The sequence below is a fragment of the Cariama cristata genome, unplaced genomic scaffold (genome assembly GCF_000690535.1).
Source record: "Cariama cristata isolate BGI_N322 unplaced genomic scaffold, ASM69053v1 scaffold17662, whole genome shotgun sequence".
Taxonomy (NCBI): Eukaryota; Metazoa; Chordata; class Aves; order Cariamiformes; family Cariamidae; genus Cariama; species Cariama cristata.
The window spans coordinates 37,782-55,290 of NW_009602332.1; the positions used below are offsets into that span (position 1 = coordinate 37,782).

A 17,509-nucleotide genomic window follows, 5' to 3' on the forward strand; every position below is an offset into this window, starting at 1 on the left:
TTATTGCTGAGTGGTGTTTACACAGAGTCAAGGCCTTTTCTGCTCCTCACCCCGCCCCACCAGCGAGGAGGCTGGGGGTACATGAGAAGTTGGGAGGGGGCACAGCCGGGATAGCTGACCCCAACTGACCCCAGGGATATTCCATACCATATGATGTCATGCTCAGCACATACAGCTGGGCAAAGAAAGAGGAAGGGGGGGGACACGTTTGGAGTGATGGCATTTGTCTTCCCAATTAACTGTTACGCGTGATGGAGCCCTGCTTTCCTGGAGATGGCTGAACACCTGCTGCCCATGGGAAGCCTTTGTACGCAGCTTTTGCTTTACCTATTAAACTGTCTTTTTCTCAACTCACAAGTTTTCTCATATTTAACCCTTCCGATTCTCTCCCCTGTTTGCCCAGGGGAGAGTGAGCAAGTGGCTGTGTGGGGCTTAGCTGTCGACTGGGGTTAAACCACAACAACCACATACCTTGTTTGTGTGCGTTTTCCTTGAAAACTGCTGCACAGGGTATGAATCGTATAACCATAGAAAGGTTTGGTTGGAAGGGACCTTAAAGATCACCTAGTTCCAACCCCCCTGCCATGGGCAGGGACACCTTCCACTAGACCAGGTTGCTCAAAGCCCCATCCAACCTGGCCTTGAACACTTCCAGGGATGGGGCAACCACATCTTCTGTGGGCAACCTCTTCCAGTTCCTCACCACCCTCACCGTGAAGAATTTCTTCCTCATATCTCATCTAAATCTTCCCTCTTCCAGTTTAAAGCCATTGCCCCTTGTCTTATCACTCTTATCCCCTTGTCAAAAGTCCCTCCCCAGCTTTCTTGTAGGCCCCTTTAGGTACTGGAAGGCTGCTCTAAGATCTCCCTGGAGCCTTCTCTTCTCCAGGCTGAACAACTCCAATTTTCATGCGATCTGTCCCAGAAGTTCTGTCTTCCTTTAAGTCCATTTATGAAAAGCTGAGGTCTAAGCTGCGGCTTGACTTTTCAACTTGCGATGTCTGTCTAGCAGTTGGTGAGCAGCAGTAGGCCCCCTCTGACCCTCAAGCACCAGCTGGACATGACAGTACTGTTAGCTGGGCCCCTCTCGTGCTGCCGGTGCTCCAAGAGCGCAGAGTCTCCCGGGCAGTCGTCTTGGTGACCACGGCTCAGGTGATAGACTGTCCTTCCCCTGACAGTGGCGCTTCAGCCGTAGGATCATGAGGTGGGGCTGGGAATGAGGACCAGCATGGAAGGTAAATCTTAGCTGTACGATGTGTACTGTTGTCACTGTGTTAACATAGCTTGTGGATCTGGAGAGCTTAGATACTGAATCACACTTTGACATGACTCCATCTGTGTAAATCTGTGGCCCTTTGCAGGGGTGGAATGTAGCCCTTGGTAATAGAAAGGGAAATGATTTGTAACATCCCAGAGGCGTCTTTCTGGCTAGCGAGGCAGCGGTGGCAAGGCTGACGGGAGTCCTGTCCCCTCCCCACAGGAGGAGGTGGCGGGCAGCGTCGAGACGTGGGAAGTGCATTGGGAAATGGCTTCTGCGGCTTCGTGAGGATCAGGCCACAGGGACAAAATTGGAGTGAAAGTCGTGCAAATGCTTTCATGCTTGGAAGCGCTGGGCTCTGAAGGGCTGAGCTTGGTATCAGACCTATCGGCTCTGTGCGGGTTTTAACAAATTTTGGGAGCACGCAGAACTGTGGCAGTGATAAGACATCAAAGAAGAACTGGCAAGCTGTGTGTTTTAGAGCTGCCAGATTAAAGCCTCCGAGTATCACACAAAGTAGCCATAGCTCCTCCTTGAGAGTTAGCAAGTGACGTTATCAAGGCATGAAGCACACAGCCTTTCAGCAGGGGATAATTTGCCCTACAAACTTTATGCATGAATTAGAAAAACAAGCTGTGCTGTGTCAATGCCAGATCATTTGAGGAGAGTTTAATAAATGCAGAACTGATGTTTTGCTGCAAGGAAACAAGTTGTGTGAGAACTGAAATAAGAAGTGTCTTCCAAAAGTTCTCCGCTTGGAGGGCATCTTAACTTACTGGATCAAAATTAATGACCAGGGTAGTGTAGTGGGGGCTCAGTCTGCCATTCTGGGTTGTAGCTGGGGAGCAGCCAAAGGGGTGCAGGAGCTCTGTGGGGTGGAGCTCTTGGAGTGAAGAAAAATTGCAAGGCTTTTGTATGTTTATAGGATTGCCAGCAACTGTCAGAAATGTTGGGAAAATTTGTTCTCTCCCACATCTCTTCCAACTCTGATTACTGAGGAGAGAGGGGTACATGTGGTTAAATGCACCATGACTATCTGGGAGAAATGGGAAAGAGAAGACTCGTGAGAGTAGTTATTTTTCTTGCTCCTCCTGCAGGATTTAATTCCAAAATGGTCGGTATAGTCACCTGGAGAAGGGGCTGTGGGTTTCCTTTGGAGGGTGTGGAAGGGAAGCAGTGGTTTCATTCAGTGTCTATCTGGTAGGTGAAATGGAAGCTGAAAGGTCCTCTACAAACAGATCTTGGAGCTTCTGTGAATGCCTTTTGTTTCATCTAGTTCTAGTTTCTTACTTCGGGGTTTTTCTTCCTAACTTCGCAAACTCCTTGATGTGACCCTAATAAAAAGACAAGTGAACTGAACAGAGTCCCAGACTTCATTTCAGCTATAAATCATTCCCCTTTCTCCTATGTGAAAGAGCAGTCACAAGAAAAAATTTCATTATTAAAGTGTTAATCCAGAAGATCTGTAATTTCTGTCAAACGTGTTACTGCAGGGTTTCTTGCACCTCATCTCTACCATTTGTGATACTAGAATATTTGTATGTTATGGAAAAACCCCATCAGAGCATGGTCTTGTTGGAGTTGTGTTTATCTGCTTTTCTTCTCATGTGTCTCCTCTCACTTTCCTTGCTTTACTCCTCTGCTTGTTTACTCAGCTCCCATGGATGTTCACGTCTTGCTGGTGAATGGCAGCCTCCTGCCAGGTGCCTTCTGACCCCACTCTGCTGTAGCCAGGGCTGCTCTTTCCTTTTTTTCTTCCTGCTTTCACAAGTTGCTGGTCAGCTGTTTGCAGGAAAGCAAAGCCAAGCCTGAAGGTTATAGACTCAGGAGATGATTTCCCCACAGCCCAGCGATGTGTGCCCTGTGACCCTGCAGTCACAGGACTCTCTACACCAGTACATAGCAATCAACAGTCATCCTCTGTAGGCTGTTCTGGATGAAATTCAATCAATTTCAAGCCGAGCCCAGAGGATATCATTTTCTGGTTCAAGGATTCTTGTTACAATTTGTAATACATAAATCTGTCAAGCATTTTACATTTTCCTACATGTGTATCAATTTAATATAGTTGTTTTAAATAGTGGCAATTTAATTTTGATTGATAAGAGTAAAAAATTTTATTTCAGATTTCAAGGATAGGGTGTTGGGGTTTCTTAACCAAAAAACCCCCCAAATTAATGCAGTTCTACACTCCTTTGAAGAAATAAGTTTATAGTGAGAAGGAAATGGAGGATGAGCTGCTCTCTCAGGCTGTAGTTAATTGGGATGTCTCCTAGGACTTTAGCCTAATGGTGGCAAATGGTTATGACTGCTACTCAAACAGGACAGCATTAGCATAAATTGCATTTAGTGTGATTATATTCATCCAAGGTTGAGCAGCTAAGTGATGCTTAGCCAGGTGTTAAATAGGTATGGCTATCTAAGGTTTAGTCAATTATTGTAGACATTTGCCAATTAAAGAGGGTAAAAGAGCGAATGAAAATGAAATTCCTTTCTACTTAGCAGCTTACATTGTCTTTGCAATTCTCTAAATCGCTTTTGAAAATGTCTTGCTCTAGTCCTGTACTCTTTCAAAATAAAGAAATTTCTACTGAATTTTTAACTGTTCAGCAGAACCAGTCTTACCGACTTGTGAAGCAAAATAATTTTCTTACCTATTTTTCTGGTTTTCTAGCTTTTTTCCAGAGTACTGATTGATACCCAGTTCCTGTAACTGGAAAGATACTAGTGGATCATGTCGTTCATGTGCAAATGATTAAAAAAAAAAATTGCCTACTGTGCAGTACCCCTTCTCTATAATCCTTTATCAACAGAAGTGGTGCACTTGTGTTATGAATTTTTAAGAATATACAGCTTTTTTCTGCGACGAAATACGTTATCTTCCCACTGAACACGTTGCTGCTCTCCCCACTGACAATGAAGGGAATTTAACCAGGAGCTGTGGTTCAAACCTCGCAGCTTTCCTGTGCGCACACACCCGATTGAGACAGAGAAGACTCCAGCTGGATGAGATGTGATCTATTAACCTGTGCTAGCTCTGTATCCTGCCATGGGCTTTGTAAAGGCTTTTGACTTTGTTTTTTCCCTTATCTTCCCAGCAAGATGTAAAGACAGGGGAATGGTAACAGGAGGCATTTTCCCTTTTCCATGAATTTCTATTGCAAGCACGTTACTCTGCACTTCTTCATTATCAAAGGGGTCTGCTGCACATAAATCTCACTTAAATGTTAATCAGCTTCAAGTGAGCTGCAGTCGAATGAAGGTTTACAGATCAAGTGACCCAGAAGGGATCCGAAGTGAAAGAAGAATCGGAGAGCAGTCTCCTGGCTTATTTGGTGTTCAAGGCATTGGACAAACAAGAAGCTGTTGTGTTCTGGTCCTCTGTAGGAAAACACAAAACTTTTCCCAAGTTTTACTTTGTTATGATGCTGTAGGGAGCAGGTACTCTGGAATCCCCAAAGCCATTCCTTTCTTCTCCAAGAGGGAGCATGGAGCTCGGTTTTCGCAGTGCCTAGAAATGCCCGAAATAAGGCTGTGAGGCTCCCACTGGCGTTAGAGGAGCCGACTGCCACCAGCCTGTACCACCATCTCCAGGTCCTGGATACTGGGCTGCTCGTGCAAGTACGTGGGCATCTAGGTGACTTCGTGAATTAATGAAATCAGTAGTATTGTTTGCGCACTGTCAGAAGGGAGAAGGACTAATTTGTGTGCTAATTTTGATTGATGATTTGAAAACAGATGGTGCTGGCAGGGTTGCGCGTGGTGCAGTACCACAAGTTTTGAAGAACTTGGATTTCCTACTCTGTCTCAGCAGACTTACAGATGTAGGCCCTGATTATCTAAAGGTTTATGCGTATTCACAATCCGCGTGTATAATTAGCTGATTCAAGCTGTTCAGGTACTTAAAGTGAAACGCTGGTGTGTGAGTCTGAAACACCACCGCGAGGGTTTTATTAGCTCTTAGTAGTTGAAATGGATGTACTAGCTGGTGTTTCATTTTCTTTTGTAATTGTGCTGTACCACCTTGTTTATGAATGCATACCGCTACAAGCAGAAATATTTACAGCAGCTGCAGGACCAAGTGCCGGAGAGGCTGGACGGCAGGGTTGTGTGCACCGCGGCCATACTGAGGCAGCACCTGCTGAGCCAAGGCCTGGGCAAGGTGCCCCGGGGAAGGCAGCACCTTCCCGGCACCCACCAACACCCCCGCCGGCGGGAAGTGGCGTTTCTGGCACTTCTTCAAGGTGACTCAATGGGAGCGGAATTTCACAGGACAAAGAGGAGACATTTCTCGAAGCCTCAGGGGCTTTCCAGACCATATGCCTGAGACTGGCAGCAAACAGCAGAGGCAGCAACATTTCTTCAAGAAGAACCCCTGTTATCAATACAGGCTGGGGGATGAAGGGATTGAGAGCAGCCCTTGCCGAGAAGGACTTGGGAGTACTTGTAGATGAAAAGCTGGACGTGATCCAGCAACGTGCACCCGCAGCCCAGAAATCCAACCTTATCCTGGGCTGCATCCAAAGCAGTGTGACCAGCAGGTTGAGGGAGGGGATTCCCCCCCTCTACCCCGCTCTGGTGAGACCCCCCCTGCAGTACTGGAGCCCCCAACACAAGAAGGACATGGACCTGTTGGAGCGAGTCCAGAGGAGGCCACGAAGATGATCAGAGGGCTGGAGCACCTCTCCTGTGAAGACAGGCTGAGAGAGTTGGGGTTGTTCAGCCTGGAGAAGAGAAGGATCCAGGGAGACCTTAGAGCACCCTTCAGTACCTAAAGAGGTGTTATAAGAAAGATGGGGACAGTAGTAGGGCCTGTTGTGATAGGACGAAGGGTAATGGTTTTAAACTAAAAGAGGGTAGATTCAGACTAGATATAATGAAGACTACTTTTTTGATGAGGGTGGTGAAACGCTGGCACAGCTTGCCCAAAGAGGTGGTAGATGCCTCATCCCTGGAAACCTTTAAGGCCAGATTGGATGGGGCTCTGAGCAACCTATCTAGTTGAAGATGTCCCTGCTCACTGCAGGGGGGGTTGGACTAGATGACCTTTAAAGGAACCTTCCAACCCAAACCATTAAAAAGAAAAAAAAAAGTAGTTCTGCAGCAGTCTGTGGAGGAGAGCATTAGGTGGCCTATATGTAGGGTCACTACCAGCTCCATCAGAAAATTAACACATTGCATTTTGACTAAAAATAACATCTTTTTGGGCAGTATCTGTCCTCTGGCAAGTGCAGAGCAGGTCTGTCTCATCAGGACTGTTGTCATTCTCCTCTTGTAGGGACAACAGGGTTGCAGGCACTTCTGTGGCAGGACTAACGTGGCAGATGAGCCCTCTTGTCACCTGGAGCATCCCACTACAGACACCGCATCCATAACACTCATCAGACTCCTCCTCCTTTGCCTCGCCACACGTCTTACCATTCAGAGAGGTTACTGAGCTGGGCTCTGCATGGTCGCTTGTTCATTTGGCTGTCATTAGCCTCCCAGGAACAGAGAAATGTTCCTACCGAAAAGTGCGTGAGCTTGTTAATGTCAGTGCTGCCCTCCACATTGGTCTCCTTTGATCAGAAAAGTAAATTTACGCTTGTGAGAGCAATGAGGCTCAGCAGGCTGCCCCCAGTCCACCTCTCTGCCTTTAAAATGCTATTGAAAATACTCTCATCTAAGGTGTTTCCTGCTTACAGGGCATAATTATGAGTTGTGTTCTTATATGACCAAAATCTTTGATCCTGACAGAATTCAGTCTTTAGTTTAACACAGTTTTAGTTGTTTGTCTTATTTTTATCTCTACAGTCCTTTGAGTCCTACCTCCACTGGGAAATGATGTGCTGACTAAACACATTTAGTATTATCTTACAGATTCTCTTAAGGCTGAAAATCCTTGCAGTTGAGCTTGGGTCTCAGATAAACTCTCTGCAGGGTGAAATTTAATGTGGCCTCAGGGGTTGCCCATGCATCAGGGACTTGGCAGCGCAGCGGAGATACCCTGCCTGATGTGGTCTCCTACAGCAAAGCAGGGTGGTTTATTGGGGCAGTCATGGTGAGCCAGGGCATTGCCAGAGCTACTGATCAAAGGCTGGACCACAGTTCCCTGGGCTGTTACAAATGGGTTTTGCTGGCAATGTGTTAGGTCCTCCAAGCCCCAATGACTGGCTTTGGTGGCTTTGTCCCATCTTAGCTTTTACTAATGATAAAAGAAGGTTCTAACAGATAGCTGTATGGTTAACAGAAGGAGCAAGCTATCTTCTGCATCTGTGCAACTCCTTGAAGGTGGTGGCCTTATAATTAGAAATCCTGGTGTTGTACAGTGCTCCTGGGGCTGTGCAGATTTCTGTTTGTTCAAACAGTCTTCCATGCAGTGCAAGTAACATGGCAAAACAACACAGGATACTCTTCCTAGGATCATCTTGTAAAGGAACGCTTAAATCACTTGTTTGCAAGTTCTCAAAGGAATACTATCAATTTGAGGTGAACGCTTGTAAAAGGTAATAAATAGCCATGCAATGGTGACATAGATGACTTTCAATGTTATTTTAAGTTAATGCGAACACAGGTTTCAGCTGTTACGTCTGCACGCTGAAAGAATAGACCTTGATCCAGTACTAAGGTGTGCACAGCACTCTGCTTGTTGATGTGTCTTTGCTGCCCTGCAGTGATGGTCACTGCTAGCAAGTTTTTCTTGCCTGTAAAGGACAGGAAATCATAATGAAGTTATGGTAGCAAATCCGTGTCTGTTAAGTGAACAGTGTTTTCGTATTGCAGTTAAAATATTTGTAAGGGAAGCTACTTGGACTGAAAAATGTGAAATCTGAAACTTAGGGCATTTAAAAGGTGGCAGCTAAAGCCAAACATATAGTGAACAAAAATCGCAAATGCTTAGGATGTCTGGAAATTCCTCAGTTATAGCTCTTGAACCAGGCAAGGTCTCTTCCGAGCTCAGGATATTGTATGTGGGACTTTTGTGAGCCTGAGCATTTCCAAATACCTGCTCCGCAGGTCTTTCGGGAGCATCAGTAATGTTGAAAGCTTACTTCAAAAGGCAAAAATCTCAACTTTTTTTATGTGGCGCTTGTTTTCATTTTTTTTCCCCATAGCTGCTAATTTTTCATAGGCCATAGCTGAGCCATACCCCCTTCTCTTGGTTTTATTACTAGAGTCCAGCTAAGAGTCTTCAACTTTTGAAACGTTGAGCTAGGAGGAAACCATTCTAAAGCAAGGCTTGGCACATGTACAGATAAACCAAAAAGCATCAGCTTTTTTCCAGTAGCAAGGTTCTAGCTGGAACTCAGTATCTCTGTGAACTTGCAGTGCAGCAAAAGGGAACAACATGCCAAAAGGCTCTTGCAGATTGTGACCAAGGTGCTTGGGGGTCAGGCTGGAGTTAGGACACTTCAGGGCATCTCCTGTAATAGACAGCAGTGATTTTTCCTGCAAGTCTCGAGCAGTTGGGTGAAGCAGTGTCCCCAGGGTGCCTGTGTCGCATGTGCTGGCAGGGCAGTGCCGCAGCCGGCGACGGCCGGTGCATGCAGCCCGTGGGCTGCGTTCCCGGTGCGGGAAGGGTTCAGATGGCAAAACACTCTCCATGTGCTGCCCTGCTGCCTCCCGCCTCTGCCGTGCCCTAACGCATGCCATTGCCTGTTGGGATGCAGTGAGGTGGAGAGGTGCCTCCAGCTTCACTGCGTTTCTGCACGGTTCTGTCATGTGGAATTGTTTCCAGATCTCAGCTCCTGATAGTTTTGTGTTTGTGTTTTTTTTTTTTTAAGTATTATTCATCAGGCTTCAGGTTACACAGAGGTTACACAGAGGAACAACCTGCCTGTCACTGAGCAGCCCAGGCTGTGGGCAACTGCCCCTTTCTTTGCCAGGGCTCATTAATGACAACATCTAGTGCTGCTGAATGAGATACAGGTAAGGTACGTAACTGCAGGGCAGTGTTCATATCTCATACAGTGCTGGAAATCCAGCTGTCCGTCTGCCACAGTCTCTGGTGCTCCCTGGATAACTTCAGTACAAAATTCTTCAATTCTCTGGGCATCTGCAATGAACAAAGAAATGGGCAGTCCATGCTACATTAAACCCTGCTCGGGATATTTACAGACTTTAGTATAAACGGAAGTATTCCTGTATGTAAACCCTGTGGTTTAGGAATATCCCTCCTATCTCTTCACCAGATAGAATCTTGCTGGTAATTATTTCCATGTAAAGAGGAAAGGCCCTGAAAAGAGACTTCAGGCATAAAAGGCTGTTGGGAGCTCCAGCTTCGCTTGTCTGGCCTAATTCTAGTTAGCTACTCAGCATAGCTCTGCTAGGGATGCAAAGTCCCAAAGAAATCTGAAGATAGCAGGAGAGTCACAAAGTAGGACTTTTTCGGAGGACAGAAAAAACCCAGGGGTGCAAGAACAAGGAGCAGAGAGTCTGGTGTAGCAGGGATGGCAACCAGGCAAAGCTGGGCTTCTTCCTGACTCAGTATACCACTTTGACTTTTTCAGAAGAGCTCCAACTCTTAAACAGCCTGAGAACAAATAAACATAATCCTGGCACTTCTATCACCCATGCTAGAAAAGCCATACTATGCAATGGTGACTAGCCAGCACAGTGCAAAAATCTCTTTTGTAGGGCAGCTTTATTTAACTTTTGAAAAAATAAGGTCAGAAATTTAGGCCAGTTAGTATGAGCAAAGCTCAGCAGGTTCACATCTCCCCTATGCAACCAGATCTCTAATTACTATTTGCATATTTTAAACACTTTATGCAGTCCTTTGAAATACGATTTTTCTTTACCTAGAATCTTGTATGCTGTTTCTCAGATTTTTTAGCATTTAAAAGCTGCATGTGTTTTCTGTCTTAATTTGTAATTCTCTCCCTACTTCATCTTCAATAAAATATTTGAGTAAATTTTCCCTTGCAGTTGGAATTACGGGTTGTGAGTTCAGTAAGTTGCCAGGGTTAGGAAACTGTAATCAGCTCTTTAATTATATCGATTAAGCACCAAACTTTAGATGCGTGTTTCGTGGGTATGCAGTTTGTTACATTTGTAGACGTGCTTTGTCTAAGGCCTGTGTTTTATTCTTTGACAACCAAGACATATGCCTGTTAAACTGAAGTAAGACTTGCTGTTTTGGAGATACTACTGATTCTAATGCCTTAATTTGTTTTGCTTGTTTCTAATGTATCATTTTATTTTGTTTACACAGAGACTTTGCTTATGTGGCAAGAGACAAAGACACAAGAATTCTGAAATGTCATGTGTTTCGATGTGATACACCCGCAAAAGCCATCGCCACAAGTTTACACGAAATCTGCTCAAAGGTAAGTGGATTTAAAGTCAGCTGTGTTCATCTGTTTAGAGGTCCCTGAGCCTAATACATGCAATCAGCAATTGTATGCAGCGTTAGTTTAGTTTATATCACTGGCAATGAGAAACAGTGTAGAGAATTTGTAAAAGAAAGGACACAAACGGATGAGAGTAACGGGAGGGTGAACATTTAGATTTTAGGAGGATGGTGTGTGCTTTTGATTTGACAAGTGTGTATAGAGACTGAAGGTCTTCTTGAATAATAAAGAAGCTGCAGGTTCAAAATGGAAAAAGAACACACAGCTTCAATTAATAATAAATGGCTATGTTAAACTGTGTAAATAAATCAGACCTTTTTTGAATGGTGTTATTCCATGGTATTATCCTGCAGGACAGACAGGAAAATAGTTGCTAACATTACTCTGCCCACTTAAAAAAAAATCCCGGAGAAGGCGGCGTTTAAGCTATTCAGGTACAAATACTAAAGGATCTTAGTTCTTGCTTTGGTAGTGTTGTCTGTCGTACTGGAGAGGACTGTTCTTTTCAGTCATTCTGCCTTACAGATTTGCCACCATTCCCTGCTTATTAATTTTGGTTTTCTTGCATGATCAGTTTTTGAGTGTCCTCTGTACGATCATTTCATGCAGCAGTAGCAAGGCAGCACATCCTTTACAGCAGGCAAATCTGATTGAAACACTTTATAGACAGGCAGTTAAACCAAGCTACTTGAAACTCTTTATTCTTTTATTGAGCTGTGGTGGATTTGAGGCTGCATCCCCTTTTTTAAAAATATTATGCTGCTCATTTTGGTTTTCCTTAAAATATGTCAGTTTGCACGGTAGGAAAAGTAGCCTGTGGGGATGAATAACCTCATCAGTTATCCCTGTGTAGCTTGTCCCTCCTCATGAGTCACAGCTCTTCTAGAAAAGCTAGTTAGGAAACCTTCAGGTTTTAAAATTCTGCTGAGTTACTGTATGCCTGACATTTCCTTTTTACATTTTGTCTCCACGTTAATGAATGGAATCAGTGATGTCAAATTCCCCTCTGTAGCCAGCTGTATAGTTTAAAAATTTTTCATTTTTGCAACACTGCAGATGTGGCTACTGAACCTGTGATGTTTCATGCAAACGACGTGAGCATTTACACAGGGTGCATTACTGTAACCTTCTGGGCAGCAGTTTTACGTGGGGCCGAGGCAGAAGGTAGCTCAGTGACTGTGCAAGGCCTGGCAGGTCTGTCCGGGCTTGGGTGCCTGAGGAGATGCAGGTGGGAGGGTTTGGGGAGCTGCTCAGGTTGGCCAGGGAGCTGCAGGCTGTGCTTGGTGAAGTTTAACATCAGGGACCGCAGCAGTAGCTGACTGGAGAAGCCTAGACCTGTTGTGTTCCTCCTCTTCTCCTCCAGCTCTCATTTCTCACAGATGTTTCTGGCAAGTCTAGCAGGGAAAAACGTGCTACACAGACCCTGCCACAGCTGCTTTTATCCAGTACGGTTAGCACCAAGTAAATGCCACGGTAGCTATACACAAGGGTATTGGAAAGGGAGTAGAGCTGTACCGTATGTAACTATGACATGAAACTCCTGGCATTAACTTTGGGTAAGAGAGCAACTAAGCATTTAAAACCATAGCTGATAGTTACACAGAATAAAACAGGGTAGTGTTGTTAAGTAGAGCACGTTCCTTCCTAATTCAGCAATAGACGTAATCCTCATTCAGGGGAGCACTTGGTATGTGCTGACCAACCCATGGGACCTCTTTGCTGAGACAGGGCTTCTTAAGCTAGCATGTATCATTTTTCATCTGCAGGGGAGAATATTATCATGTGTCCCTGTAAGAGAAAATACTTTCAAAATATAAAACCTGAAAAAAAAGGGAGAGAGAAATTTGGTAGAAGCATCTTCAGACCAAGCATCATCTGCTGGAATACCAGTTATCTTTATAGCTTAATTACAACTAACAGTCATAGTGTAACGAAGCAGATAGCAAGGCTTCATATATGAGCTTTGGAAAACCTCTGTTAGCTTCCCTGGGTCCCTTCTCAGTCATATGTATGTAGGGAATAATCATCCAAAGTGGTTATTTTGAAATTATTTTTTCCCCCCCTCTTTTGCTAATATTATACATTTGAGGGGAAGAACAGGTTGTACTTTGCATGGGATTTTTAATTCAAGAAGAAACATAAAAATGGAGGAAAAAATTATACACAGCAGTAGATCATAGAGGAACATGAATAATGAACATTGTTCTCTCTGTGTTAAATATTTGTATTTCTTGCTATATTATGCCTCACTGCAATTTTGCTGTTGATAAAAATGGCTAGATTTATTTTACTCCTCCATCTATCTTTCATCTAGGCTTGGACACCACTTAAGTTCTTTATGTAGTTAAGGAATGGTGACTAAACTGCAGGAAAATTAAAGTTGTTATTTAAAAAGAATAACCTGTTTAGTCATGTAGCTTCTGACTTATTTCAGATTTGAGAACCTAGGGTTGTAATAGGACTATGTTTATATTTCTAGTTGCTAGTGTACTTTTCTTTTTTTTTTTTAAATGCTGTATTATCATTATCCTCTTCAGATTATGGCCGAACGGAAGAATGCTAAAGCTATGGCTTGCAGCTCATTGCAAGAGAGGACAAATGTCACCCTTGATGTTCCTCTGCAAGGTACTGTGTGTCATAGCAGCATCCTTGGGATGGTCCTATTTTAGATATGTTTTGTTTCTGATGCTGCTTTTGACCAAAATGGAGCATGTTGGGTGGAGAAGTCAGGAGCGTAATCCTGTCTTTTAATTACTGTGTCTGACTGTAACCTGTTACTATATTACATTAAAGATTTTTAGTGGTTACGTTGACAGTAATGAAGTCCTGCTCAGTTATGTCAACTTGCACATTTCCTCTTTTGGAACACAGATTATGCAAACGCAGTCTTACTTATTTGTGGCTACGTGCACGTATTGTCTTTTTCAAATCAAAATACCTCCTGACTTGAGATTGCACAAATTGGCCTGGTCTTGCTTAAAAACACAATATACGCCAGTTATAACTTGGGTTCAGAGGAGCTGCAGGAGGACTCCTCCTAGGTTTCAGCATCTATTTTAGCAGCTCCCAAGGCAAGGGGTGCAAGTGGGCTGTCATCCAACGTAAGGGTCTTCTGCATGCCTTGCTGCATGGTAGAAGAAAGTTGCCTTTGCGTGCCTTTATTAGTCATAGCTTAATACTTGCTATTTTGAAAGTATTCCAGGAGAACAAACGTACTTTGTGTTAGCTTTACAGGAAATTATATGCTTCTAGATCCACCGGTTTATACCGAGTATCTTACTCCTAATCCATACATCAACTTGTGTAATTGTCTGCTCAGGCAGTAGTATTGATGACTTGTAGACTGTGTTTAACATATTTCAAGGATGGTATTAAAAACAGATTCCAGATTTTACATAGTTACACAGTGAAACTTAGGTCTGTATGTCTCATGCTGTTTTTTAATATGCTAGCAATATAACGTGACCTTATTCTTAGCGTAGATCAAGAATTAGGTGATGCAAAGTTATCCCTAATTCCTTTAGAAATTTTTGAGCATTGTTCATGTCAGAAGGAGTAAAAATTTGTTTTAATCAAGCCAGTACCTTCAGAGTACAATTACTGGGTAAACTGTTTTATGTTATTGATAAAATAAAATGGTTTTCCCTGCTCTGAATGCTGATTAACAGAACTTGATTTTTGTTCCCATGCAGTAGATTTCCCAACACCAAAGACAGAACTGGTACAGAAGTTCCACGTCCAGTACCTGGGCATGCTACCTGTAGCTAAACCTGTGGGTATGTAGCACTCAAGTGACTCCCAAAGTACCTTGCATAAACTCTAAGGGCTGGACTCTGTCTAGCCAAGTGTAAATGCCTGATTTTCGAAAGGCAGCAACTCCTGTACTTCAGTCATACGGGTCAGGCATGAAGACATCCAATATTCAAGGCTTCACTTGAACATGTGTTTTGCAACCGGAGTATTTTGGGAGCTGCCAAGAAGGTGGAGTTTCTTTCTACTGCTTTCTCTGAATATGAGCTCTGCTACTAATGAGAGGGCCCTAGAGAGCTGAAATGGTGCAGCAGCTAAACAAGACACTGTCCTAGTTTTTCTAAGCCAGAGGCACCCATTTTGGTTTTGCAGTTGAAGAAAACCAACTTCACAACCCTTCCTTCCATCATCAAATTGATTTTAATAAGGAGTCCAAAACAATCTGTTTTTTGTACTACTATGTGAAAATAAAAATTGTTATTGTTTACTTGTACTCATGTATTTATTTTTCATTATTGCATTTTTTTCTTTTTTAGGAATGGATACTCTGAACAGTGCCATTGAAAGTCTAATGGCTTCCTCTAGCAAAGACGACTGGATGCCAGTCACCATGAATGTTGCCGATGCTACTGTCACAGTCATCAACGAAAGAGTAAGGCAGACTGTCTTGTTTAAAACCTATTTAATGTAACATGAGTGTTGAAAACCAGGAACACAGAAACAATAGTAGAAAGAGTTAATTTACACTAGAATTCATTTGCTTATTTTGCATTTTAGTTCTTTCTAGAATCTGCAGAGGCTCTTACTGCTCGTAGCAGCTTCACCTTTATTTACCATTCCAAGCATGTTCTCAGAAATAAAATAAGTATTCCTTAGATAGTTAAATTCAGTGTTATCCTTTCTAGGAATGTTGAACCTAAAATGTTGTCAGTTAAGCCCTAAGTAGCAATGCTAAATTCTAAACTGTATTTACCTTATTCTTGGTATGGAAGCCAAGAGTAGTATTAAAATCTGTGTTTCACATCACTGTCCTTTTGTAGAGCGTTTTCCATAGAGATTAATACAATGAAACTTTCAAAGAATGTCTTTTATATATGTCTGTTGTTGAGGTACTAAACCAACATCTGTATAAGATACCAGCGATAGGGGAGCATGTTTTGGAGTCATCATAGCCATGTTCTTTTCTTTCTGCACAAAACAAGCAGTTTTTGAAATGGTCAGTGCTAACATTCAAAGCCTTGGTCTTCTGGCGATAGCCTAGAAGGGGGAGATCCAGCCCAGGCCTGAGCACACCGGATACATGCAGATGGATAAAAAAAGGAATTCCACCATGCCGCATCAGTGTCCCCTCCGTTTAATCAACTTAAAATGGAAAGTACAGTTCCACAGAGTTTCCACTAGTAATGGTCAATCATTTGATTCATAACCAGAATGAAGAGGAAATCATGGTGGAGTGTCGTGTGCGGTTCCTGTCCTTCATGGGAGTAGGCAAGGACGTTCACACATTCGCCTTCATTATGGATACAGGAAACCAGCATTTTGAGTGCCACGTTTTTTGGTGTGAACCAAATGCGGGCAATGTATCGGAAGCTGTTCAGGCTGCTTGTATGGTAAGTGACCTTCTTCAAAGGCACCTAACAGCGCTTAGATTCTTCACTGCCTCCATAAATAATCATCTTTCCCAATTTGCAATTATATTACTTTCAAGACAGAAAAAGAAAGAACAGATAAAAATAGGAATTGGGATTCTGATATATTTAATAAATTAAAATCCAAACATTTTTAAGTTTGAAATGTCACTTTAGTGAACGATGCCCCTTGAATCATCTTCCCTCCTAACCTCTGCAACATTTGTGTAAGTTAGAAATCTTTTCTTTCACTACACAAGTTACCTAATGCTGGAAAATATTTTGCTCAGAGTTGTGTTATACAATCCAGTGACACTGTAGTGAAAATAATCCCTGTTCAAGAATAGTGGAGCCGAGAAAACTTATTTTTCAGTTTTCAAAGGGCTGTTCGTATGATTTAGTATCCATCGTGTGCTAATGAACAGTTTCTGCCTACAGATTGACTAACCAATGTCCCATTACCTTCAGTTGGGCTGTTTGTCACGGCCAAAATGGAGGTTTGACTGTGTTTAATGAAAAAGTATTAAAAGTGTATTTAAAATGCTCTGTGAAAGTATTGGATACAGCAAGGATTGCAGAATGCTTTTGCTTTGTTGCAGTTACGGTATCAGAAGTGCTTAGTAGCCAGACCTCCTTCACAGAAAGTTCGGCCGCCCCCACCTCCTGCAGACTCGGTGACAAGAAGAGTTACAACTAACGTAAAAAGAGGAGTGTTGTCCCTCATTGACACTTTGAAACAGAAACGCCCGGTCACTGAGATGCCATAGCTGCATAAGAGAGAAGATTCTCCTAACATTTAACTGAAGATAACAGTGGCTACGCTAAGGAAAATGAACTGACGATGTCTGGCCTTCCATTTCAAATTGCTGATGCTTTGTCTTCAGAGAATTTACCCTTATCAAAACAATGTTAGACAAGCATGTTCTCTCATTCTTGCCACCATCGTGTGATATGAAAAGAAGCATGAATAATTTTTTCACTGTCAGTGAGTTCCATCATGAGCAATGGAAGGTCTGTTTGATTGTAAATACATGAACATTACCTAAACTCACACAAAAAAAGAATATGGCCACGTCCCTCTCAGTGAACTCGTGCTAAAGTCCTTGGAGTGAATGATGCCCAAGTTGATAGTGTCACCGTCTTGAGCTGGATTTGTCACAAACCAATCTTAAATCCTACAGCACTTTCCTCTGTTTTTGACACTGGAGTAGGTACCAAGTGTTAGCTACCATTGAATTACTGTAGATTAAATAGCAAGTTTTATTTTTCACAGAATGACACCTGTTAGTTTTAAATTGTTTGTTAGCATTGATCTAGCAACCACTTCAACATCTCCCTGACATGCTTTTGAATCATGGTGTCATTATTTCATCTCCTGGTTGTACATTATGGTCTTAGAGAAGAACCGTGTTTAATCCCAAACCAATGCTGAAAAATCCAGAAGTATTTTCAGTAATGGAGTTGCAGGGTGATCCACTGAAGCTTTTCAGCTTTAAACATACAAATGCAACTGTTGGCTGTTAAATTTATTCTCCTAAATC

General features: G+C 43.0%; 1 protein-coding gene across 1 annotated transcript in view; it reads left to right on the top strand.

The window, feature by feature from the left end:
- The window catches only part of APBB2 (amyloid beta (A4) precursor protein-binding, family B, member 2), a 48,289-nt gene extending 31,211 nt beyond the window's left edge, over positions 1-17,078 (top strand). The window contains exons 4-9 of the mRNA XM_009694731.1: positions 10,452-10,566; positions 13,128-13,215; positions 14,283-14,366; positions 14,877-14,992; positions 15,771-15,950; positions 16,568-17,078. Coding sequence (XP_009693033.1) covers positions 10,452-10,566; positions 13,128-13,215; positions 14,283-14,366; positions 14,877-14,992; positions 15,771-15,950; positions 16,568-16,735 — 751 coding nt within the window. The 3' untranslated portion in view covers positions 16,736-17,078. The remainder of the gene's footprint in view (positions 1-10,451; positions 10,567-13,127; positions 13,216-14,282; positions 14,367-14,876; positions 14,993-15,770; positions 15,951-16,567) is intronic.
- The last annotated feature ends 431 nt before the right edge of the window (positions 17,079-17,509 follow it).